Source organism: Haemaphysalis longicornis, unplaced genomic scaffold (assembly GCF_048455015.1).
Source record: "Haemaphysalis longicornis isolate Haplotype H1 unplaced genomic scaffold, Haemaphysalis longicornis Haplotype H1 scaffold_1, whole genome shotgun sequence".
NCBI classification, from domain to species: domain Eukaryota; kingdom Metazoa; phylum Arthropoda; class Arachnida; order Ixodida; family Ixodidae; genus Haemaphysalis; species Haemaphysalis longicornis.
Genome location: NW_027526203.1, coordinates 64,336,994 through 64,362,882, shown reverse-complemented (window position 1 = coordinate 64,362,882; position 25,889 = coordinate 64,336,994). Strand labels below are relative to the sequence as shown.

The window sequence follows — 25,889 nt, the reverse complement described above, 5'->3', positions numbered from 1 at the left end:
GCAACGCATTTCTCGGAGAGCTAGCAACCTCGAATTCGTCCGAATACGAGACCCACGTTCGGGCGCCATGTGGGATATATGCGGGGTTCCTCGGGGGCCTTAGCCAGTCCTGGCGTAAGCCACCACGCTAGCTCCCGGCGTGTCAACCACGCGGGCTCCCATGGCTACGGCAGCCCAGCGAGGTTCGCCGATACGAGAACACAGTAGACAGTAGTGCCGAAGCACAGCCGTTTATTTGGGGAATCCCAAAGCATGCGAGCACAGGGCTCGACGGCGTTCACGAATCACGCCGTCCGGGTCGTGACCGCGAACGGGAGGCAGGCACTCACGGCGCGCGACAAACAAAGCTCCCACCTGAGACACAAGTATCCATCACCGCCGCGTTCCGCCGATCTCGCCCCGACCGGGTCTCCGACGAGACTTCCCTTCTCCCGTGCGCGCACGCTCGCGCCGCCCGCGCCCGCGCGCCTATCCCCGCACACATCGGTGGCGCCATCTCTCGGGGGACGCCGACGAACCAGCGGAGCGCCGGACCGGTTCCAGCGCACAAGCGTCTCTCCCGAAGCGCGCGCTGGCTCGGGATCGCAGGTCGCGGTTCTCCACGATTCCCACAGGCTTTAGAGATCGGATTTCAGCTCGAGTGAGGATTCAGGTGTCGATCAGCCTGGAACATCAAATCGCACTCAAAGGTGGGTGTTGGTTTCGGTTTCAATTGTCTCTGGAGTAGGTATGTGCGCTTGAAATATGTTCTGGCTGGTTTATATATGTTCGCTAGGGTGTTAACTACCTATGGTGGTGATCTCCTGCCACCATCTCAGAAAGGGATCAAGTTTTCGCCGAGACGAAAGCCCGGCGTGTACCTGGGCGACGACGTAGCCATGGCCCTAGTGCCAAAGAGATCACGCACAAAACAAAAAACCAGTTACACCTAGCCACATCAAACTTTCGCGATGAAGAAACAAAGCATTGTGTTAGATTTTGTATATCCTGAAATAATTTTATTCTTTTTTAATATTTTTATATTTACGCTTTTTTCTATCTTTTTCTGTAGTTTTTTTACAAAGTTCTTACTTTAAGATTTTTTCATGGTTCTATCGTCAGTGTTGAAGTAAAACTTGGTATTGTATGTCAAAGAACATATAATTAGCTGCATTTTGGTATATGCTAAGGTAGGATGGTGCCTTTGCTTTATGTAATAAAAAATTTGTAGCGAGACCTCACTTTTTCATCACTTTTTCGGGCGGTCCCGAAAGAGTTAAAGTGGATTGTGTTGCGTCATAGCCGCGCCACGTTGCGTCGTAGCCTCTCCACGTTGCGTAATAGGCGCGGCAGGGGGTTCACGGCACGTTTCTTCATCGACTTCATCGACAATGTCTACGCTGGAAGACAACAATTACAACAACAACCAATAAGTAATCCATAAGACTTGCAGGCACGCCCCCCGCGGAAATGCTCTGCATTTGATCGTGCCCCTCGCGAGGGGGATGTTTTTCAAGGCAGAGGTGTGTCGTTCGGAGGAAAAACCAATGGAGAGCACGGGTCCCTTGGAGAGCAGGCGTTCCCCAGAGAACTCCTGTTGCAGCAAGTGCCACCAATAAGTTTTTAAATCAAAATGAACAGTTATTCGATGGGTTTTATAGAACTTTATAACATGAAATAAAGAAACAAGACCTATTTAGCGCAACCAATAAGGATTAATTTTACAAACGAAATTTCTGAAGCCAACTGCTAAGCAGCGGTTGCCAGGGGCACCGCTTTACAACCGGAGTTTCTCAGCAGAAATTTTCATTGCAAAAGGCACCCCGCTGGTCGGCCCTCAACAACACACCTCCCTCTTTTACAGGCTTCCCCGCTCAATTTAATCCAATTGACGTACAATTCTATTCAGGTGCCAAGTAATTTAATCTAAATGCCAACCATTTTAATCCAAACGCTATATGATTTAATCCAGGTGCCAGTGAATTTAATCCAAATGCCACCCAATTTAAAACCCAGCTGTCACAACGTTCTTCAGGGGTGTTTTGTGTGAACTTAGGCGCAGCTTTGTGGACTTTGTTGCGTGTGGTGTGGTGAAAACGTGGTGTTTCTTGATCCGTTATGTGTAAAATATCTTATGCGCACAGTTTAAGTAAGGGACATTCACTAATACGCGCAGACCAGGAGAGCGGTCTTGTTAGATCCGTTGGTGCCGTGTGCTGATTGTCTGCGAGATCATCATAAGTGTCGTCTGCTCGCGTGTTTTTACGCCAGAAGACATTCTAGCACATTGTTGCGCGGGCAGACGACACTGCTGACGTGAGCAGGTGATATTTCTGATGCATGCAGACGATATTTTAATTTGGAAATGATACTTGACACTGAAGAAAAGCATTCATTGAATGAAAATCAGAATGCAAACAGCATTAAGTAATGTTGATTGATTTGATTGATTGTGGGGTTTAACGCGCCGACGCAACGCAGGCGATGAGGCGCGCCGTAGTGGAGGGCTCCGGATTAATTTTGACCACCTGGGGATCTTTATCGTGCGCCGAAATCTCGTACACACGGGCGTTTTTGCTTTTCGCCTCCATCAGAAAAGCGGCCGCCGCGGCCGGGAATCGAACCCGCGACCTCGTGCTCAGCAGCGCAACGCCTTAGCCACTGAGCCACCGCGGCGGGTGCATTAAGTAATGTGTTGTTCTCAAAGGAACTTCTGAAGGCATTGCAAAGCGAGGAGCAGACGAAACTTCTGACGTGAGTTATTGAAAGCGCTCTCGCAGACTATCAGCACACACACACACACACACACGCACGCACGCACGCGCGCACACACAGAGAGAGAGAGAGAGAGAGAGAGAGAGAGAGAGAGAGAGAGAGAGAGAGAGAGAGAGAGAGAGAGAGAGAGAGAGAGAGAGAGAGAGAGAGAGAGAGAGAGAATTTTACTGAAATTAAAAAACACAGAAAGGTCGGCCTGATGGTAGTATATCTGGCCAGCTGTTATGTGTGGGAAGGAAAAGGGGAGAAAAGAGCGTGGATAGAGGTCGAGAGAGATGAAGATGGCAGAAAAATGAATAAATGGCTATGTACAGAAGATGCCTATACTTGTACTGTGCATGTGTTAAAGTTCAGCCAGACGGGCCTCAACTACAATATCGCTGAGAGGACGCTGCCGCGCAGAAATGCCAGCACAGCTTTAAATGCCTTGTGGGAACGAGGTCCCAGCAGTACTTCCTCCGACACCACATGACAGTCCAAACAGGCCAATGTTCCCGCTAATTGTTCTCGAGGATGCGCATAGCGTGGACAGTGGCAGAGAACATGCGAAACAGTCTCTGGTACATGGCATGTTTCACAATCGGGGTCACTCGTAACGCCAATGAGGTGCTTGTAGCGACGGGGAAAGGCTACGCCATGCCGTAGTCGGTGAAACAGTGTAGAGTGGTTTTGCTGAATACCAGGTGGTAACCAAAACTTGCAGTCAGGGTCCAGACGGTGTAGTATTTTGTGACAATTGTCAAAGTGGGACCAGTGACTCGCCGAGGCAAGGCGGAGAACGGTAGACAGAAGGGCGGTCGTGTCCGTCCTTGCAAAAGGCAGACGTACAACATCTGCATTTTCAGAAACCTTTGCCTCCTCGTCAGCCCAATCGTTACTAGCCAGCCTGCAATGGCCTGGTACCCACTGAATGGTGAGGACATGTCCTTGTTGCAGTGCCAAGGAGCATAATTGGAGTACTTCCGCAGCAAGGGAATAATAAGGTCCTTGCATCATAACCCCGTTGAGGACTTGGAGTGCTGGCTCGGAGTCACAATACAGGGTCCAAGCTTGAGGTGATCCACGGTAGACTAAACGAATTGCCTCCCGTATGGCAACCAACTCAGTAGCAGTAGAAGTTGTCTTGTGGTCTAGTGTGAATCCTCGGGTAATGCATAGGCTTGGAATTACCACAGCCGCGGTGGACCTGGATGCAGTCACAGAGCCATCAGTGTATACATGCACAGTTCCGGCGTACTTGCCTGGGAACAACGCTAGAGTCAACTGTTTGAGGGCTATTGATGGCAAAGAGGACTTCTTCCCAATTCCCGGGATGGAAAGGTAGATTGATGGTTTTGATAGTACCCACAGAGGATTCTGGGAAACCACCATTGGGGCGAAACCTGATGGAATTCTATGTTGATGTCGCAAAATGGCTGCCGCAAAACTACTTCTCGAGCACGTTGTAGGAAGAGCCGATAATGGATGGTGTTCGTGCCTTGTGAAGTAACTAAGGTAGACTCGAAGGAGTTCGCACAAAAGAAGTGCGTCCATTGGAAACACACGTGCCTCGGCAATTGTGCCCATAGTAGAGGTACATCGTGGTAGTCCCACGCATATTCTGCGGGCTTGTGCTCGCAAACCCTCCAATGTTCACCGGGAAGAAGTTTGCAAGTTTGAAATGGCTGGCAGGCTGTAATGAAGCTCACAGCACGCAGCACCAACGGACCAGAAAAGGCCGCTCTCTTGGTCTGCGCGTCAGTCCATTAAAGGAGCCATGAAGACAAAATACAAGTTGGGTTTATTAGAAAGACTGCTTAGTCCCGATAACAATGATACCAATATTATCGCAATCTTTGAAAAATTAACGGAGATACTATTAAAGAAAACGTGTGAAGCCGTGGCACCCCCTAGCCAATTTCCCACAACTTCTCTATGACGTCACGAAACCTTGTTTGCGCGATTGGCGGCCGCCTAACTGACCTGTCGCGACGACACATGACTGGACTTCTGTAATGGGGCCTCTAGTTCCATTTGACCGCATCACTTGAATGCTAATGTGCAGTTAACGCACTGAAAATTATGTTTTATTGTTGGCCCGTATGACGTCATTCTTGCTCATAACACGTCACTGTGGCACAAAATTTGAAAGTTTTTAAATACTTTTTGCTTTTTTTTCGTTAAAAAACATCTTTTGTGGCTATAATGAAGCTGAGTGAGATACTGAATCCTAGTTCTTTCAAATTAAACGAAGTTGTATTTTCTCTTTATGGCTCCTTTAAGCTCTGCGCATAAGAGATTTTGCACACAATACATCAAGAAACACCACGTTTCACCACACCACGCGCAACAAAGTTCGCAAAGCTGCGCCTAATATTGCAAAAAACACCCCTGGACAACCTTCTGACAGCTGGATTAATTTGGTTGGCACCCAGATTAAATTGGTGAGCACTTGAATTTGCTGGCACCTGGATTAAATCAGATGGCGTTTGGATTAAGTTGGTTGGCACTAGAATTAAACTGGCTGGCGCCTGGATTAAATTAGTTGGCGATTGGATTAAATTGAGCGGGAAAAGCTGTAGTACACTAACAGAGGTGTACTAGGCACGCACAAGTGAACCCAGGGTTGCTTGCTGTGTTTGTCTTCGCTTATGTGTACTTATATCGATAAATAATTGGCAATTGTTATATTAAAGCACCAATAAATTCGTATTTACTGCAAAACAGTCTGAAACAACTTGCCCAGAAAATAAAATAAAACCAATTTAAAAAAAATTACAACAAGCTTTGCTCGTGGCACCCTTAATTCGCTCTGAAAACAATGTGCCTCTGAAATGTGAAATTCGCGATGTTCGCAGGCCATTTAGACGACATTTCCTGGCATTGCAAATTTCGCAAGTTTGAATGCTCATTCCACCGAATTCGCTGGTGAAAAACACCATGTAGAACGAGTTTCAGAGTACCAGTGCATTTACGCAGCTTTAATGTTTGCTGAAAAGATCACTTCTAAGGAGGAACACCCTTTGAACGTTACTATGAAAAATAACTCTAGTATTCAACTCTTCGAAAATCGACCATCCATAGAACCACCGGTTCCTTTGGCAGTGTCGCACTTCATAAAGGGTAAATTCCTCTTACCGGTGTTTACTTACCTCTACATTTGCCCGATTCATTGTGGCAAGGCTTGTGCGAATAGTAATATTTTAGTTGGAAGCGAATTCGAAGCAAATAGTCCTTGGGGTCGAATACTTTCGAAGCGAATTCGAATAGCTGCCAGGTGTCACTGATCTTCCTGTCACTGAGACACTGAGCTTCCGGGCCTGGCGGGACCTTCATAAACAAGTTCTATACAGTGGAATCTTGATGATACGTTTCTGGGTGATACGAATTTCGGGATAATACGAATTTCTGATACCGTATTTACACGATTGTAAGTCGACTCGAATGTAGGTCGACCCCCACAAAATTGCATCTCTCAAAAAAAAAAAAAATGCAAGCGCCGCCTAGAAAATCGTATCACAAAGAGAAGCTCTACCGTCAACCCACACGGCGTTTCTACCCTACCATCAATGATCGATGCTCCCACAAGAGCCGTGCGCTCGCGGTATGCGTGGTAGATGTTAAAAAAGAAAAGCTTTTGTAAAAGCACCCGGAAGAGCACACCCGGGAAGAGCACACCCGCGGTGAGATGTCAACCATCGAAGCAAGCGGCAGCGGCCACAGCCACGCGATAACAAAACAAACAACATGGCGACTGATGGAAGCGGCCGCGCGCGATTTACTAACCTCCCACCATCGCGTCGGCATTGCGCGGGCAACTTTCTCACGCCAGCGTCGACGCTTCCGCGCGCGCGGCAGCTTCTGCTGCTTTGAAGTTCTACCGTTCTACCTCGGTATGACGCGTGACAAGCGCGGCAGTGGGAGCAGCCTGACGACTTGCCTTAGCCGGCTGGCGCCGCCGATGTTTAGGCTTACCACGGTGGCGGATATTTGATTGGCGCTGTCCCTAACGCCGTTTTGGACCACATTATCAGCTCCTTTCATGCACAAACGTCTTCGTTTGTGCCTTCAGTGATATCTTAAAGAGCGGTTAAAAGCGGTCGCTGGAGCTACGCGCACCTCTTCGCGGCTGGTGGCGCCGCCATGTTGCCGCCGCCGATCGCGTAGCGCGCAGCATGCGGGTGAAATTCGCGGCAGCGTCAGCGCGGCACATTTCCGCGAGCAGAAAACGCCCCATGCGGTTCACACTGTAGACCATAACCACGGGAACGAGGGTGCAAAGCTGTCCCCACCTCGTAGCACCCCCGATTTCTCGTTTCTCTTGCCGCTACTAGCGGTAGACGGTTCGACTTCGATTCTAAATCGACCCCCCAACATTGGATTGTCAAATTTGAAAAAAAGGGTCGACCTACAATCGTGTAAATACGGTACGTCCCGGCGAAATTGGATTGTTTGCATTGGGAAAAATTTTGGCAATTACAGTTAAACCTCGTTATAACGAGACGGGCTATAACGAAATAATGGATATAACGAGCAAATCGTAATTCCCCTTGAAAGTCCCCATAGAAACCAATGTATTTAAAACCTCGTTTTAACGAGGTAAAATTTCCCCGTTACGGGATATAACGAACAAATTTCGTTGAGAAGTCAAATTTTGAGCTAATTTTACAACAGTGCGCAACGCGGATTTGAGACAGTGCGTGACGCGGCAACTGTATTAGCAGCTCAAAAATCCCGCCACGCGCGCGAAGCTGGCTGGCGCGCCATGCGGACGCTGCGCCCGCGAAGCCCCCCTCCCCTCCCCTCCTCACCGCGTGCTCCCCGAGAAGCAGTCCGACTAGAGTGAACTAGAATATTCTAGTTCACTGTAGTCCGACGTTCGATTTTCCCACGTATCCCTATGGCTTCGGGGAATCCGCGGACTATCCGCGGTGAGCCCGAGAAGAACCCCAATGCACACGGCGCGCGCGGTTGCGTCGCCTTCCTCCTCCACCCCTCGTATCGCCGACGTTGCTGCGTAGTTGTGTGTGCGTGGGTTTTGGCAGTCTTCAGCCTTATCTTATCGTACTGCCGGCGTGATTCCAACAGCGCGAGTGCGACAGGCGGGAATCCGAAAGACTATCACGCTTGAACAGAAGACGGCTATGATAAAAGCCGTCGCATCGGGCGCGTAGAAAGGTAAGGTGCACTCCGTGTTAAGGTGGCAAGAGACTTTGATGTGTGGACGAGTACGCTGTCCACCATCGTGAGCAACCGAGAGTCCATCGTCAGCGCTGTTGCACATGGCTTGAAAAGAAGCGCTAAGGACGGCGTCGGAGGGACTAGATGCGGTGGACGTGCTGCGTCGCTACTTCGGCGCGCACGAGGGCGGTGAAGATGGCGTGAACGTACTGGCCGCAGCTGAGGGAGCCATCGCTCGCATCAGGAAGGTGCATCAATGTCTAATTACGGACTTCGTAGCCAAGTCTGTTTGAAATGCGAGTGTTGAACTGCAATAAAGTAGGTTCGTGACTTTTCCTTTTTACCTCCGGAATGTGTTTATTTTACTGACTATCGCCGTGCAGCAAGATGCTATTTCGCCCGCTTTTTGTTTTAGGTAACTACAATGCATAATATTTGCAGTAAATGTCGGTTACGGCTATAACGAAATATTGGCTATAACGAGCAAATCGCGGTGCCCCTTCAATTTCGTTATAACGACGTTTAACTGTACGAAACGAATGGACCTGCGCGGCCCGGCGGATGATACGCCTGAGCCGGCGAGGCGCCCGACCGCCGAGCGAGCAAGCGACGGCGACGCACGGGCTCTCCTCCCCGCTTTGCCGCTCTTTCTCCAGGGACGGCCGAGCTGCTGTTTTCTTCTCACAAAAACGCGCCGCGCACGTCACAGGCGCACTGACGCTGCTGCGGTGTGCGGCCGGCGGCGGCAACATGGCGGCGGCCGCGAAGTGGTTCTGTGGCGGCAACATGGCGGCAGCGTCGGCCGCGAAGTGGTGTTGGGAACTCGAGTGACCGCTTCTAAGCGCTCTCTAAAATGCTGCTCAACACACGCACGAAGTTGCTTGTGCGGTAAAGGAGCTGATAACGTGGGTGAAAGCGGTACAATAAATCATCATCCGCACCGCTACTGAAACCGGCCATGCAATATCTGCCAGGGTGGTAAGCCTAAACATCTCTGGCGAAGCCAGCCGGCTGTCTCGAGCGCTTCGAAACTGCCGCCATGAGGCGCGCCTCCCCATTGGCGCTAGTCGTCAGGCTCCTCCCACTTCCGCGCGCGACGCGTGTCATTTTCTGAGCGAGGCAGGTGCTGCCACGCGCGCGGAATTGTCGACGCGAGCGTCGAAAAATCGCACGCATGACGCCGACGCGCATGAATCGCGTGCAAAAATGCGCCATGCGGTTCACGCTGAATAAGGCTACGACAATGTTCTGAATGTGAATTAGCTTGTCTTGGCTCCACTCGTAGTCGAGATGTAGGCCTGATGTCAATGGCACTGCGGCTTGCCTAACGAAACCGAAACTAACGCACTTTTGATATTCGTTCACCCCGAATACTTCGAAATATTGGAAATTTTAAATTCGAATTCTAAGCGAATTCGAAGCGAATTCTAATACTGTAATATTCGTTCGAATATTCGAAGCCCCCCAATATTTGCACAAGCCTAATTGTGACATGTCCTGCAGAGAAATACAAAAGAAAAATGGACCAAACTTTGTTATTATTCAGCACTTTCTGTCCCTCAGGGGCAAATACAAAGCAGCTGAATTCCACACTGATGCCTCAAAGGCTTCTGCAGTCAGATCTTGTGCTGCAAATGGTCTGGTCCCCTATTCACATTGTCCAAAACAATGAACAGGAGCACTAGTATATTTACTGCAGAGGCATGCGGTATCCTGCTAGCTTTGAACCACATTCTCCGACACAAAATTGAGAGCTCATTCATATACACAGACTCTCAGGGTGTTGTTTTAATTAAAGCTTTCATTTCTGAAGGCTAGTAGGAACCCAACTTTTAATGATGTTTTAAGAGCCCTGTACTCGGCTTATAGTCTCAAGCTTGCTGTCACAGTGTGCTGTGTTCTGGGTCACTGTGGCATTGCTGGAAATGAAGCCGCTGACGAAAGTGCTGCAGGTGCTGCACTTCGTGACAACATAGACATTAAGCTGGTTCCGTATCAAGACCTCAAACCTTGTGTAAGAAGGAAGCTTCGAGACCACTGGCAACTACAGTGGGATAAAGGAATAGATTATATATTACATGCCATTAAACCCAAAGTAGAAAAGCTTCCTACTGAGCAACATGCCAGATCCATAGAGGTGGCTTTATTCATCATGCAACACAAACAAGCCTCAGTGTCATCGATGTGGGGGGTAGCTATCAGTCCTTCATATAGTACTTATTGAATGCGAGATGTATTACATTGAAAGGAGACGTCACTTTAATGAAGCTTACGCATAAAACATTCTCTTGCACTCTTCATTATTCCTATCAGACCATCCCATGTTCTCTTACAAAGAAAGTTTTTGTTGCCTAGCAGATGTTGACTTTTTGAAGTGCATATCGTGCAGCCCATAACCCCACCTGTGTTCATTACCTGTTGCAAAACAGTGGTGGAACCTGAAGCTTTGCAACTTAGGTGTCTATACTCACTATGTTTTAGTTATGGCCCTATACACAGACTCCCTTAGTAAAGTTTCTTGAACTAGTTTCTTGATTGGAAATCCTTCTCATCTCATTCCACCATTGCCATGATGCTGTTTGCCTTTGTCGCCCTTGTTTGCCTTTGTCGGCGGTGTTTCCGCTTCAAATTTGCACCAAGCATGGAGGAAAGATTTCTGAAAACCGTGTCAGGTCAGCTGCAGAGCTAGCAGGATGAGTGCAGCTTGCAATGATTGCGACGATTGCACCTTCCTTGGCCCCGCCCACATTGCAGCTGGGCCCGGGGCCTGTGGTGGGTGTGGGAGCAGCGGTCACTGGAGCGGCTGCGGCTGTGCGGGGCGGCGGGGCAGCTGCTGTCGCGGCACGGGCGCTGGGCGCAGCTGAGTTGCCTGCGCCAGCTCGACCTGTCCCAGTGCCAGGGGCCCCTGGCACGATACTTGGCGTGCCTCGCACCCCTCGCCCCCTCGCTGACCTGGCTCTCCCTGTCTGACGTGCCGCACCTCGACCTGGCCCTGGATGCCCTTTGTTGCCTCAAGGCCCTCAGGTGGGATGCCTCTCTTCCCTTCTCCCTCTTTTCCCTCGGGCATACCCATGGCTTCCAAGTGGGACTAGTACAAGGTTTCGCGTTCCCAAGTACGGCTTTATGGTGGCTGGCTAGTGTGGCTCTAAACATAAATGCATGCTTTTTCCAGTGTAAAATTGTAGTCATTGACCTATACTCAGATACAAGTCAAGAAAAAAGGAGCGTAGCCCAATTCTCCCTTCCAGTACCCCCCTTCCAGCCAATGGTGTCACTCTATCAACGTGACGTCGCGGCCGACCGCCTTGCACCTGCAGGCAGTGCTCGGAGGAGAAGGAGGAATCAAACTTTTACTGAGCCGAAAAAGAAATCGGTGGTGCACGCTGGCACCAGACGGGGTGGTTCCCTAGTTACGGGACCCATATGTTCCCAGCAGCTCCAGGCCCATCTGTCAGTGCGAGCTGAGTCGGCAGGGCGGGGCTGGTCAACAAGGTCTCCCATCGCTCAAGGGGTCGGGGATTGGGGGTGTTGTGGGGAAGGGAAGGAGGGGGGGGTCTTGAGTTCTGTACACTTTGCCAAGATGTGCGGCAGGGTGCCCCTCTCTCTTTTGCAAAACGGACAGAGCGTATCGTGTTCCGCAGGGTACATGCGGTTCATCAGTACGAGATGCGCAAGTGATCCCGCCTGCGCTCGACGCAGGATCGTCTGTTGTTGCCTAGTCAGTTTGGGGTGCAGCGCTCGTAGCCATACTTTTCTGAGCGAGTCCGTGCCGAAAAGTAGTTCTTCAGGATAACAATAAAACTGCGCAAAAGGACGGGACGGAAGAAGAGGACAACAAACCAGGCGCAGACTCACAACTAAATTTATTCAGAAATAGCCTACGCACCTATATACCCTTCCGTGCACATGCGCACAGTCGCATGCGTTTAATCACAAGGACGCGTTTAAAAATTCATACTCACTACAATACAAAGATAGTGACGCTTCGCTAACGCAGTTATCACCATTTTTTCGTATATGAAAGGCCTCTATTAGTTCCCTTGCCACCTTTTCCTTGCTCCGGCCCAGCACTGTGGTTTTTTCCAGTTGCGGCTTGCAGGACTTGTTTTCACAGTTCTTGCAGTGGTGCGGAAGGTGCGAGCCAGTTCCATTCTTTATTGACAACTGGTGCTCTCTTAGCCGGTCGTTCACACATCGGCCAGTTTGGCCAATGTAAACCTTCCCGCATACAAGCGGAATCATGTATACAACCCCAGTTGCGCAACCCACATACGGTGTGGTATGTCCCTTCAGGCAGTCTTTTTTGTTGTCCGGTCCTCTCAGGATTTTGGGGCACAAACTAGCCAACTTCCGGGGGGCAGAGAAGACTACTGGCACTCTGTGCCTGTTGGCTACATTTTTTAGGTTGTGTGCCACCCTGTGAACATAGGGTACAACCACCGGTTTCTTGCGCTTAGGGGTGTCCGTCGTGTATGCGGCCCTGCCCTTCACCTTCTGTAGCAACGACTATAGCAACAACTGTGGTCGTTTTGACAGCGGTAGCCGAGTCAGAAAAGTATGGCTACGAAGCCTCACAACGAAGCAGTGCAAATTTCTTTCTCTCGAGAAGAAGGCAAAGATTATTGCTGAGGAAGAAGGCGGTATGAAGGAAGGGGACACCGCCCATGATTTCGGCATTTCACCGAGCTCGCTGTCGACGGTGCTGAAAAACAGACTCCATTCACAAGGCTCTTGCTTCGGGTACGTCTTCACAGCACAAGAAAGTGACACTGCCCAAACATGACGATCTTTACAAGGCTGTCTACACGTGGTTTGTGGACGCACGAGCAAGGAACGTTCCAGTGAGCAAAGCAGCTGTGTAGCAGAAGGCCCTTCAGTACGCCTGCTTGCTTGGCTTCAACGATTCAAGGCCAGCACGGGGTGGCTTAGCCGCTTCAAAACCCGCCACTGCATTGCTGGCAAGGTGCTTGTCTGGCGAGTCGGCGGCCGCTGATGGGGAAGCTGCATCGGAGTGGATTTTTGATAATGCTGCGGACATGCTTGCGCAGTACGGCCCGTCGGACATTTATAACGCTGATGAGACTGGCTTGTTTTACGAGATGCTACCTTCAACGACGCTTGATTTTAGAGGAAAGCATTGCCACGGTGGGAAGCACAGCGAAAAGAGAGTTACGGTGCTGCTGTGTGCCAACATGGAAGGTTGAGATAAGCGCCCACCCCTGGTAATCAGCAAAAGTGCTAAGCCGCGGTGTTTTAAAGGCAATCGAGGCCTTCCAGTAAAGTATATGGTGAACAAAAAGGCATGGATTACGCGCTCAATTTTCACAGAGTGGGTTGTCGCCTTCGACCGCGACATGAAGAGGCAAGGCCACATAGTTTGTTTACTGTTAGGCAACTGCTCAGCCGATCGAATTGACGACGTTGTTCTGACGAACACAGAGGTAAAGTACTCTCCTCCGAATTGCACGTCTCTAATACAGCCGTTGGACCAAGGGGTGATTGTGTGCCTGAAACGAGCGTACTGCAGCAGGTTAATGCAGCGCCTTCTGCTCAATATTGAAACTGGCCGAGACACGAAGATCGACCTGTATATGGCGCTTCAAATGATGGCTGCTGCGTGGAGCACGTTGAAAAGCGAAACGATATCCAACTGCTTCAAACACTCCGTGTTTTGGGAACGCCCAAACGGCGGCCAGCTCAACCGAAGCCGAAGATGAGCTCGCGTCAGAACAGGCTGAAGACGTGCTAATCGCTTCACAGTGGACGGCCCTTGAGGACAAGGGATTTATGGCTGCCGATGTTCAGCACGACGACTCCGTTAACGTCGACGCCAACGTAGAGGTTTACGAAGAGTTCGCCGATGCCGAGATCGTCCAGAGCGCGCAAAAACATGGTGTCGTCTCGTCTTGGGAAGATGATCCCCAAGGCACGCTGACTTCAGCGACTGCTTCCAAAGTAATGGATGCTTTTGATCTTATCAGAAAAGTAATCGGAACACACGACGATGACATTGCGATGGCTCCTCTAACGGACTGTGAGGCTCGCGTAACGCCGTTGCTTGCTGTGAACCGTAAGCAATCCAAGCTCACCGACTTCTGGGAATAAAGTTCCGGTAAGCGTAAGCTTGCCAAACTTGCTGACTGTCATTCATATACAGTTAAATTTGGATAATTTAAACCACTTCACTGCGACGGTGCATGTGCGGTAAAATGTGTGTTTCGCGATCGCCCAGGCACGAGTGTTGAGTTCGTGGTTGGCCGCAATGTAAGGAAATGGTGTAACAGCGACGCTGATTGCTTGGTGAAGTTAGACAGTTTATTGACCGCCTTAGGATTGTCACAAGCTTTGGTTTCCCCCTCCCGCCATCGCGGAGATTTCACGGACGATTGTTTCGTTCGCGGCTTTGCCGTTGCGCATACATATAACAGTAATTTGTGTTAACGAAGTTCCACCACAACGAAATTTTTTGCGTGTCACGTAAATTTCGTTGTAGCGGGACTCGACTGTATAAACCTTGTGTCTTTCAAAGCCTCTGCGTTATGCCGTGATGACAGCCACTACGACGGAATGCCGCGTGGCTCTACTTGGGTCCAGCGAGCGAGCTACGACAGGGCGAGCCCCTAAAGTACTCTTCACTTGAAATGCTTGATGTTTCAGAACCCATACGGGTTCTTTGTTTACAATGATACGGGGCCTTTGGCAATTTATATTCACGAGATGTGGTGCAGTGATGTCAAGTAGATGGCAGGGAAGTTGCCATCAGTCCAGTTGACAAAATGTGGTTGACAGTATGTGGTCTGCCCTGAATTATCAGTGATCCAAGGAAAAGACGGAGCCAAATTTCGTTATTGTGTTACAATAGCAGCATCATGCCAACGGATGCGGTGATTTTGCTGGCAGGCATGCTCAGCTAGTGCATTGGCTGTTCATTTTCTTTGGCTACATCACAGTGCTCTTCCTCGCCAAAATTGTCCCATTTTGCCGATATACACACATTTTCAATTGGCTCAAGAGATCTTGTAAAGTACTGCTAGAAACTTATCACTTTCTCTCTGGTCGTTAACAATTCTGAGCTTGTTCATTCATGAGTCCTTTATATGAGCAACATACATACATATTGCTTGGCAACCTCCAACCCTTTTTTGTCAATCACTGTGTGAAAAGAGGGCGCACTGAAAAGACGCTTCCACATTTTCATATTATGCAGTCTGGTAACAAAAACCTCACAACGAGAAAAATGTCACCTTTTAATGTCTCTAAATGCCTCTTGATTCTAATCAAGGTTGGCTGCAAGGCATCGAAAATGCCAAATAATACCCGCTGATCAAAGTTGAAGACAAAGCAGAGGGCAACAAACTACTCCAAGCTAGGCAAATGTGCGGCGTTCCTGTAACTGATTACTCACCACTCCACAAACACCGCGCCTAATCATTAGGCACGGTGTTTGTCGTCAGTAATGTCATCAGTGAGGCAGACTTTCTTGACTTTTCTGAAAATGGGCTCCTTTCTGAAAATGGCTTTTATGAGCAAAATGTCGTCGAAGTACAGCAAACAACCACCTGCTGGTAAAATGAGGAGACATCAACAAAGCATATCGTCCAGACCTGGGCACGACAATTCTTCCAGAAACCGTTAAAGCCGGATGCGTAAAAGTGAGAGTCCAACCATATCCCCAACTTGCATTGGGGCTACACCTGTCAGAAATCTGGCCATGGATCACAGAGCCGTAGGGGTAAGCAGACGTGTGAGATTCTTCAGCAGAGCTGACCATGCCTTAGAAACTTGTTCTGCACCTCCCCACTGTGTCCACTGTGTGTGTAGCCGTGCTGCATACTCGTGCTAATACCAGCAATGGAAAAAATAAAAAAAAACAATTGCAGTGAATGTAAGGGAAACCTTCATGTGCCCAGAGCATGCAGGCATCTAGCTATGACGCACAAGGTAGTGTATGCCAATGTGACGTGTGAGGGGGTGGCATCGCATACAGTAGCTGTCTTATCTGGGACCTCCTTGAAAAAAACTTGGAGGCAGCTGTGGCTCCCCAGGGGCGCACAGTGCCAGCTGCTGCTGCTCAACCAAATGACGACCTGAAAACAGCCAGTAGTGTGTCAGCTGCCGGGAGAAATGCTCCTTCAAAGGAGAACCTGAGGTCTCCTAAGTTCTCAGGTCCCAATCTCCCAACAGAAAAGCCTTCTGAGGAGGCTATAGATGCAAGGGAGCCACGCTCAGCATCAAGCACGCCCGTGGGCCTTTATTTTCTTCCTTTGAGATGGCGGAGGCAAGGAAAGCAAACTCTACGAACTTGCAAACCACTGCAGCGTACAAGCTCACAGGAGCTCCCTAAGGCTCCTGGAAAAGGCTGTGGCAGTTAACGAGCTTGGCCCTATAGCAGCAAGCACTCTGCGCGCAGCCGTGCCGTGCTCAGCATGCGGGTGGTTTCGTGGCGGGTCAGTGCACCTGTGGCATGTGCAGCGCGTTTTCACGAGCAGAAAACAGTCCAGCTGTTCATGAAGAAAGAGTGATAGGAGGGGAGAGAGAGCCCGTACGTCACCGTCGCTTGCTCTCTCAGCAGTCGGATGCCTCGCCGGCTCGTTCGTATCATCCGCTGGGCCGCGCAGGTCCGTTCATAACCACCGAAATTTTTCCCATTGCAAACAATGCAATTTCGCCAGGTCTTCACAGAAATTCGTATCATCCCAATATTCGTATCGCCCAGAATTGTATCAAAGTTCCAATGTAGTAACAATACTCTTGATTTTCATTCCCCCTCACAAGCGACCACAGAAAACCGGGCTTGAAACTAATGGGCCAGCTCCCAGAGCAATAAAAAACAGCAGGTGACCACATCGCTCACCATCCTCTCTGGTGCTTCAGGAGTGACGATGGAAGAGCCGAGTGATTGAACAGTTCTTGCTGTACACCGAAAATGGAGCCCATGCACGAAACGTTCTCTCCAGAAGACTCTTTCCACATTAGGCTGCCAGGTGCGGGAAAACCCTTACGGGAGTGTCTGCTTTCCAGTTAGTTTGAACGTAAAGGGAACACTTGCACATGCTCAGAACAGCTCACCACGGGGGAAAATAGGGCATGCTGACTGGAACAAGTTATTTATTTATTTATTATTTATTAGTAATACCCTCAGGGCCAATGGCATTATAGAGGGGAGTGGGTACATTCATAAGAATAACAAAAAAAAGCAGCAAGAGAAATACATATCAAACAAACATCTTATACAAAATTAGGCAAAACAAAAAGAAACGCAGCAAGCAAGCATAACTGTACACAACAAGCAAGAATTACACAATGTTGACTATGGCAGTTTTGAAAAGCGTGTGATTTACAATGGTTGCTGTAGGAGAGGGAAGGCGATTCCGTTCTAATGACGTACGAGGAATAAACGACTGAGAAAAAGCGGTCGTTCGGGTTGGTGCAATACCGACTTTGTGAGCATGATCAAGGCGAGAAGAAACGTACAATGGAGGCAAAATGAGTTCTTCATGCAGATGTTGGTGATGAAATATTTTGTGGAACAACGAAAGTCGGGAAATTTTACGTCGAACTGCTAGGGATTGAAGGTTAAGGGTAGATTTCATTGTTGTTACGCTGGCGGTTCGGTTATAGTTAGACAGGATGAAACGGGCAGAATTGTTTTGTACCATTTCAAGTGAGTTTATGAGATTGTTACAAGAAGGATCCCAAATACACGGGGCGTATTCTAATTTAGACCGAATAAGTATTTTGTACAACAGTAGTTTAAGGGAAGATGGTGCCTTTGCAAAATTACGCCTCAGGTAACCCAGCATGCGATTTGCATTGTTAATAATATGTTCAATGTGAACGTTCCAGGTGAGGTTGCTTGTAATGTTAGCACCGAGATATTTATAGGAAGAAACAGAGTCTAGGGCGATGCTATCAAGGTAGTAAACAGGTAATGGGTTATTTTTTCTAGATACACGCATAAATTTACACTTGCTAACATTGAGTTCCATGCGCCACTTTAAGCACCAAACCGTTATAGAATTCAGGTCAGTTTGAAGGGTGGTAAGGTCATCGTCACAGATTATTTCTCGGAACACTACGCAATCGTCAGCAAATAAATTTATATTAGATGAGACGCACGACGTTAAATCATTAATATATATTAGGAAAAGCAGAGGGCCGAGAACAGAACCTTGTGGCACACCGGATTGAACGAAGGTATTATTAGAATTTTGCTTGTTAATCGAAACAAAGTGCGAGCGAGTAGTTAGAAAAATCTCAAGCCATGCAAGAAGTTTCGGTTCAATACTAAGCTGACGTAACTTGTGTAGTAGTAGTTTATGGCACACCTTGTCAAATGCTTTTGAAAAGTCTAGATATATGCAATCAGCAGATGATGATCGATCAAGTATGGCATGAAGCTTATGTGTGAAAGATACCAACTGTGTTTCACATGAGTAACTTTTGCGAAAACCATGCTGTGATCACGTAAAAAATGAATTTGATTCTAAGAAATTAACAAGGTGTGAAAAAAGAACATGTTCGAGTATTTTACAAGGGATGCTAGTAAGTGAAATGGGTCGGTAATTAAGCGGCGAGTTTTTGTTTCCTGATTTATGAATCGGAATCACCTTCCCCACCGTCCAGTCGGCAGGCAAACAACCGTCGTCAAGTGATTGCTGAAAAATCTTTGTTAAAATGATGGATGAATAGGCGCAAGTGCTCTGCAAGAATTTAGGGCTGATGTCGTCACAACCGGGAGTGGAAGAAACTTTGAGTGTTTTAATTACTTTAGCAACTCCGCTTGGTTCAATAATTATTGGAAACATATCAATGTAGTTAAATATTTCAAGAGGTGGCAAGCAGACGTTTTCGGAAAAAGAAAAATTACGCACAAAGGTTTCATTAAAAGAATTAGCGCACTCCTCCGAAGGAATTGCAGCACCATCGGTGTCGGTTAGATGAATGATATTGTTATCACGAGGATTGATGGTGCGCCGAAACTTTTTAGTGTCAGTAACTAGCATAGTGGGTAATATGGTACGAAAAAAGTTCTCTTTGGCTGACCTTAGTGCCGCAACATAGTTATCATTAGCCAGTTTGTAAGCCGTCCAACGCGCATCATTACTAGAAAGTTTTGCTGATCGGTACCAGCGTTTTGTCTTGTTAGATAAGCGTTTAAGGTTACTTGTATACCATGGAGCATTACAGCTGGAAGAGATAGAGTGAACAGGACCAACGCGCATCATTACTAGAAAGTTTTGCTGATCGGTACAAGCGTTTTTTCTTGTTAGATAAGCGTTTAAGGTTACTTGTATACCATGGAGTATTACAGCTGGAAGAGATAGAGTGAACAGGAATGTATTTCTCCGTGAGATCGCTAACTTTTTTAGTAAACATGTTCCAGTTATTTTCCACAGTTCGATTATCAAAATCGTTAAAAAAAGGGTCAAGAAATTCGCCTAGCTCGTTGTTAATTGCTTCGGAATTAGCACGGTTATAGTTGTGGACAGGTTTACTTAGTTTTATTGTTTTTGGACGCAATAAGACTAAATGTGAGTAAAGAATGATCGCTCAGACCTGGTAGATGTACGAGGTTAGAAACAAAATCAGGCATGGTAAGTACTAGATCAAGAGTGTTAGCTGTACCGTTCATTATTCTTGTCACTTCTTTGACTAACTGAGTTAGCAAAAAAAGAGAGCATAGGTCTAGGAATTCTTGAGCAAACGTAGAGAAGGGAAAAATAGTAGGATGTATATCAGCCCATTCTATATTCGGCATATTAAAATCACCCAACAAAAACAGGGGGGACGTAGGATAACGAGAAACAAGTATGTTTAACACATCGTGTAGCTCACTTACAAAACTAGACGAGTCAGTAGGGGGGCGATAACAGGCGCAAAATGACAACTTTCGGGACCCTATTTCAACAAGGGCGCATACAACTTCGAGGTTAGTGCTAACATGGATGCGCTGGGATGACAAATCTTTCGAGATACCCAACAAAACGCCACCGCCTCGCCGTATCGTTTGGTCACATCGGTAGAACAAAAATCGACTATGGTGTGGAATTTCGTGATCTTGAATGTTTGAGTGCAACCACGTTTCAGTTAGTACGATGTCAGCGTTACAAGTGTCAATGACAGATGTTAAAGCATCCCGTTTGTTAATAATACTCCGAACATTCGCGAAAAGCACGGATACATTACACGACTTAGTTCCACTGCCCCTCGCGCGTCGCTATGTTAAAGCACATGTTGGTGTTGGATGGGAGAGTACTTGGTTATCTTTTTGCTGCAGCTTTAGTTTGTTTATGCTATCAGTGAAAGGGTCGTACGTGTAGTGCTTTTTGTCTATTATTAGCTTGGTATGGTGCAGCTTGAATTGCGGTGATCCGGGTTTGCTTTTGGCAAAGGCCACGAGCTTTCCCCGAGCCTGACGCGTAGCTGGTGAAAAATCTTCGGTTACGGCGACGCTTAGTTCTTTTAATTTTGTACGAGCCGAAATAATTTTGTCTTTTGTTTTGTAGTTTGAAAACTTAACTATAATAGGTCGGGATTTGTTTTCTTTGTAAGCACTACGCGATGGGTGCGCTCGATGTCGTGATCTGCTAGGTTAATAGTTGCATCAGACAGCACTTGTGTTATCAGACAGCACTTGAGTAGGCAAGTTGCGAGAACTTGCCTACTCTCCTTGGGAGAATGCTACACGGAGAGTTTTCCTGAGGACGCCTAGAGCTGAAAAAAACGGTAGTTTCAAAGGAATGAAATCGCAGTCAATAAGCGCAGGTGAATAGCAAAAAAAATAAGAGCTGGGAAAAGTAGATAGAGGTGCATATGCTCTTACGCAGACAAGAGAAGGTGGCCCTGCTTCTACATTCGTGAAACTAAAACTGTCTGATGTTGCTAACCGGGAATTATCCTTACCAGCTGGATGTAGACTTGTTCCCGCTAGAAGCTGTCATTCCTATCTAGGATTTGTCAGTCCAGCCAGAAGTCAAGCTGGAAATCTGCATTGCTAGAATTTCAATTTCACTTTCACGTGGGAGACTAGCTGGAAGTATGTGTAGGATTGCCACCTGCCCAATTTTGGACCGGCCCGATTGGTTTTTTAGACAGCGGGCCGGCTGCCAGTCCGTATTTAAAACCGGCCGTCATCGGCCGGTTTTTTGGCCATTGTGCCACGATTACTTCTTTTTTGACGTTTTATAAGTGTCAACTATAAATATGTGTCTACAAGCTGCGCAGAGACACGCGAGCAGAGAAAATACGTGGGCGAGCGTGCTCCCTGAGATGGAGGGGGATCACGGGGAGGAACAACCACAGAATGCCGCCACCGCGGTCAGAAAGGGCGGTTATTTTTCCTGCAGCACATTCAGAGCAATAACCAAAGTCTCAATCATTTTCAGTACAAACGTTATGTTGATTTCTCACTAGGGAAACGCTGCAATAAATGGTAGTGCATGTAGAAAAAAAACGCCTTTTTTTCAACACAAATTCAACCACGCCTGTGGCGCTTTGAGTCTCAGCCAAAGTTTAAAAGGGCAGCTACAAGTGTCCCTGGTGAGACTGCATAGCTCCGAACCAGTGCTGCTCCAGTGACCACGCGGTGCCTCCCAGCTGGGCGTGTGGGGAGCGACTGTAGGAGAAGCAACCGAGCATGCCCACTCGCCGGGGCTGTGAGGCTAGTGCAATCCCCCTTGATTTGTGGCAGGGCTCCAGCTTGCTTGCTGCTGCCAGAGCTCGTGCAGTGTTCTCCCCAGTGTGTGAGCATCGTTTTTGTGCAGGCACCTGGACGTGTCTCAAAGCAGCGACAAGGAGGGCTGGTACAAGGACCCTGACCGGTGGCTGGCCACCTTGGTGGAGTCGCTGCCGAACCTTGTTTCGCTTGACCTCTCCGGCACCAACCTGGCCGGCGAGGACACGGGTGACTACGAGTGAGCACCTCCTCCAGCACTGCTGCGTTGTCCCCGTGCATTTGTCTGATCGAGGGGCTCTGTGCGTGTCGCCTCTTGAAGCACCCTTAATAGTGTGTGTTTGCCTCGCTGTTTCCAGCGAGGCTCTTGTCCAATTCAATGACCTAAATTGTGCTCACTGCACTGATAGAGTAGCAGTAGTCATACAAAAGTTTTCGGATTGTTGTGCATTGATTCAGCTCCCAGTACTCAACAGGCGCAGGCAGTGTCGGGCCCACTAACCCTTTTTCGCTCCAGCCGTAACCTCCCTCACAGTCCTCACCTCCTCCTCCTCTTCTCTCACTCCCATTGGAGATGATCGTGTTGTCGAGTAGCGCCCTCACTCGGTGCTCATTGGCACCACCCTCAGAGTAGGGCTACTCCCTAGCTTTGAAGTGGTTGCCATGGGGGTAATCACCTTTAGCACTTTCGTGGCCGCGAACCTTGCACTGTGGCAGATGAGCGTTGTTGTGGCACGCAGTGTATTGACAACCATGACGTGTGTTCAGCTAATTGGATGACACAGTGAAAGTGGAATTGCGATATCTCGCTTCATGCGATTTGGATGGCCATTGTTGTGAGGCGAGGAAGGGAAAATGCAAGTTTGTGCAACACATCCTGGACAATTTTGGCTATCACTGGTAGTGTAGATTGATATTATGGCAATAATATGCACTAATGGGACCAGGTACTTCACTTACTTTAAAAAAAAATAGCTCTGAAAGTATTTATTTGAAAAAAAAAAAAAAAAAGATTTTGGGGGGAACTGACTTGAAAAATGTCCTGCTCACTATGCCAAGATGCTGCATGGGCACCTGAAAGCGTCATTGGAAGAACGGAAGGCTCTTAATTAAGGGAGCTTCTTTTTCAAGCTGGTCTGTACTCTGCCAAAGTTCTGTCGTGCTTTCATGAAATGGGGTTCGATGTCGAGCTGTAGCGATGTATGAACAGGGTTTGTCAGCCAGTGTGCTGGCGTGGTGTCTGAATGGTGCAGCAGCCTTGTTGGCACCTGGGGTCCCCATCAAAAGAAGCTTGCAACTGGGAAGACTGGTGGCCAGGCCAGGCATTGCTGAGTGGGCACTTGCAGGCCCCCCCGGTGGGCCTTGGAGGGGCAGTTTCTTTGTCTGGTGCTCAGCGTAGAGGGCACCTGTGCCTATGGCCAGCTAACTGGGCCAATGTTCTGTTGGGATGACTCTCCTTCCCTCACCCCTTGCAGCCATGGGAAGGCGATTCTGGGCCTCTGGAGCCGCACCAATCGGCCCCTGGAGTTCCTGGGCCTCTATGGATCCCCGTTCGATGCTTGTTACCGCTCCAACCTCCCGGCCGCCCGGGTGAGTGGTGCATGAGGGAGGGGGCTGTCTTTTCTACCGACACTTGTGTCCCCAGCCCTGAACACTGGGGGAGCGGAGGACGCACCCATACCTGTGCAAAAGAACGTGTGTGCAAGTGGCCCACTCACACACACAGAATTCCGATGCTGTTTCAGTAACCAGATGAGCTGATCGGAAGGAAAACCAGTAGTAGTGCCTTTTGGAACCGTTGATGTGACCAAACGGATGCAGGGGCCATTGTTGGCTACATTACCCTTGCTTCAGTGAGTTATCCCAAACATGGTGTTCCTGGTTCCTTATTCTACAAAGTGGGAATGTCCCACGGGCAGTTACGTTAGTGGCGTACCCTTCGGGTGAGAGCTGTGATGCAAAGTAATGATGTATTTTTCAGTGTATTTTCAGTACAGCAGTAATTTAAAAACTCTCACAGCCGTAATAAGTGCAAGAATGTACTTCAGTGAGACACATTGTTGGGCACGTTGGTGTATACTGCTGTAAAAAAATTTAGCACGCGAAGAACAGAACAAGGAAATAGGACAGTGAGACAAGCGCTCACTCCTAGCAGGATTTATTTGAGGCATGGTCTTGTATAAATACTCTCTCTTATCACAGGGGGGCACATGCAGTCGAACAACCCAGATGAGAGGATCACACAGGCCATTCCTGAATGAGTGAAGTTTCTGAACAGTCCATCTCATTGCCATGAAGGAGGGTGTCGTATACTGTTCATCCTTTTTCCTGGGGGATGAAGTCTCTCCTGCTCCTTACACTGACCACAGTGCACGGTTAGGGACGCGCTGTACTTGCAGTCACTTATGCGTCTGGGCCGCCTCAAAAGTCTCGAAAGTGGCATCGCCTTTCAGGGGAAAATGTCCTAGCTGGTTTCAGCTGGTCCCAGCTGAGATGGTTTATGGTTAAATTCCCAGCTGGGACCAGCTAGAAGCTAGTACCAGCTGGGACCAGCTGGTGTTAGCTGGTCTTAGCTGGGACAAGCTACTCCTAGGTGGGACCAGCTAGGAGTAGCTGGTCTTAGCTAGGAGACCAGCTACGCTTAGCTGGTCACAGCTGGGAATTGGCAGCATCTACCTGATATGACTTTATTCAGTAAAAACTGCTCCAAGGAAAATATGCACAATAATAAGATGAACAAAACGAACAGGGTGTTTATTTTTCATCATAAAAGCATTACAGCTAACGAACAAGGTGTTTATTTTTCGCTATATAAGCGTTACAGCTGCGAACATTGCAGCATTTTTTGTGACCTCAGCATATCTTGAATTTTTTCCGTCAACAAACAAGCCATTGCAGCAATAGTGGGTGCGACGTCAACTTGCCGCGGTCTTCCCCAGAAGTTGATTGTGGCTGCAAAGAAACCACAACGAATTTGCATATATTGTGCATGCTATGAAGTCATATGATCTGTGCAGGCAGATCTGTGGTTAGTCTGTACAGATTCTAAGAGTGGAATAATGGGAGCTATCGCAGGTAACAAATTAAATGCTTCCATCACTTAAGGCTGCAAATTATTAAACAACTTGCTAAAACATTTATTTATAGCATCTAACCTCATAAATACCACCGAGTTATATGGTTATGATAAGTAACTTACCGGCAAGCAGTAAAACGCGTGCGTCGTGGAAAATGGTGCTCTCGCCATTTCCCTTTGTGTCCTCGTAATCGTGCGATCGAAGTTTTGTACGTTGCCGGGTCTAAATCTTCTCTGTCGACTGCCGGCACACCGTCATCATGCAGAAATGGCGCAAGCGCAAGCATATTCGCACGCACGCACGCGTGCACGTGCACGTGCGCATGCACGGCACAGGGCCAAAGTTCCGCGGCGAGCGTGTCAACAAGCATGCTGACGTGCCAATAACCACCTTGTAGTTAGAGCGACGGGCAAATAAACCTCTCCTTTTTCAGAATACTTACGCAACAACTGCAGCACCAGTCTTAACAAAAATTGTTTTAATATTGCAATTACTTGAACAATTTTTGAGAGCTTTAAAGTGTCTCGTTATAATTTCTACTTTGTTTTACACGTTTGGCTTCTATTGGCTTGGCTCCTGTCGGCTATTGGCTGTCCTTGATTCTACGTGTTTTGTTGTGTTGTTATCGGCCCGTTTTTGCATCTCTTTCGTTGCAGTGTGCATAAAAATTAAAACAATGTGTCATCGTCAGCGCTACCTTGACACTGTAGGCAGTGTTGATGATATTCCGTACTCCACGAGGAGGAGGCTGTTAAGAGAACGGACATAATGCAAATGGGATTTCTACTGAATGCGGCGTATCCGTTTACTTCGCGTAGTGTTATGCAAGCACAGTTGGCTTTGATACACCACTGTTGTCGCTATGGCCTGATGAGTAGAACAAGCTAGAACAAACTATAACAGGCTAGTCTGGCTCCAGCTGGGCCGACCCGCCGCGGTGGCTCAGTGGCTAAGGTGTGCTGCTGAGCGCGAGGACGCGGGTTCGTTTCCCGGTGGTGGTGGCGGCCGCTTTTCTGATGCAGGCGAAAAGAAAAAAACGCACGTGTGTTCGAGATTTCGGTGCACGTTAAAGGTCCCCAGGTGATCAAAATGAATCCAGAGCCCTCCACTACGGCGCGCCTCATCGCCTGTGAAGCGTCGGCGCGTTAAACCCCACAATTAGGCAATAAATCTAGCTGGGCTGAAACCAGCTGAAACCAACTCGCCTATGGTGGTCTCCGCTT

The 25,889-nt window shown here is 48.3% G+C and overlaps 1 protein-coding gene across 2 annotated transcripts in view; it reads left to right on the top strand.

Annotated features, from left to right (window-relative positions):
• LOC144176736 (protein zer-1 homolog) overlaps positions 1-25,889 on the top strand; it is a 117,579-nt gene that overhangs the window by 21,186 nt on the left and 70,504 nt on the right. For both annotated transcript variants that reach the window (XM_077705227.1, XM_077705228.1), the window contains exons 4-6: positions 10,669-10,938; positions 21,681-21,830; positions 23,065-23,179. In XM_077705227.1, the coding sequence (XP_077561353.1) occupies positions 10,669-10,938; positions 21,681-21,830; positions 23,065-23,179 (535 nt within the window). The remainder of the gene's footprint in view (positions 1-10,668; positions 10,939-21,680; positions 21,831-23,064; positions 23,180-25,889) is intronic.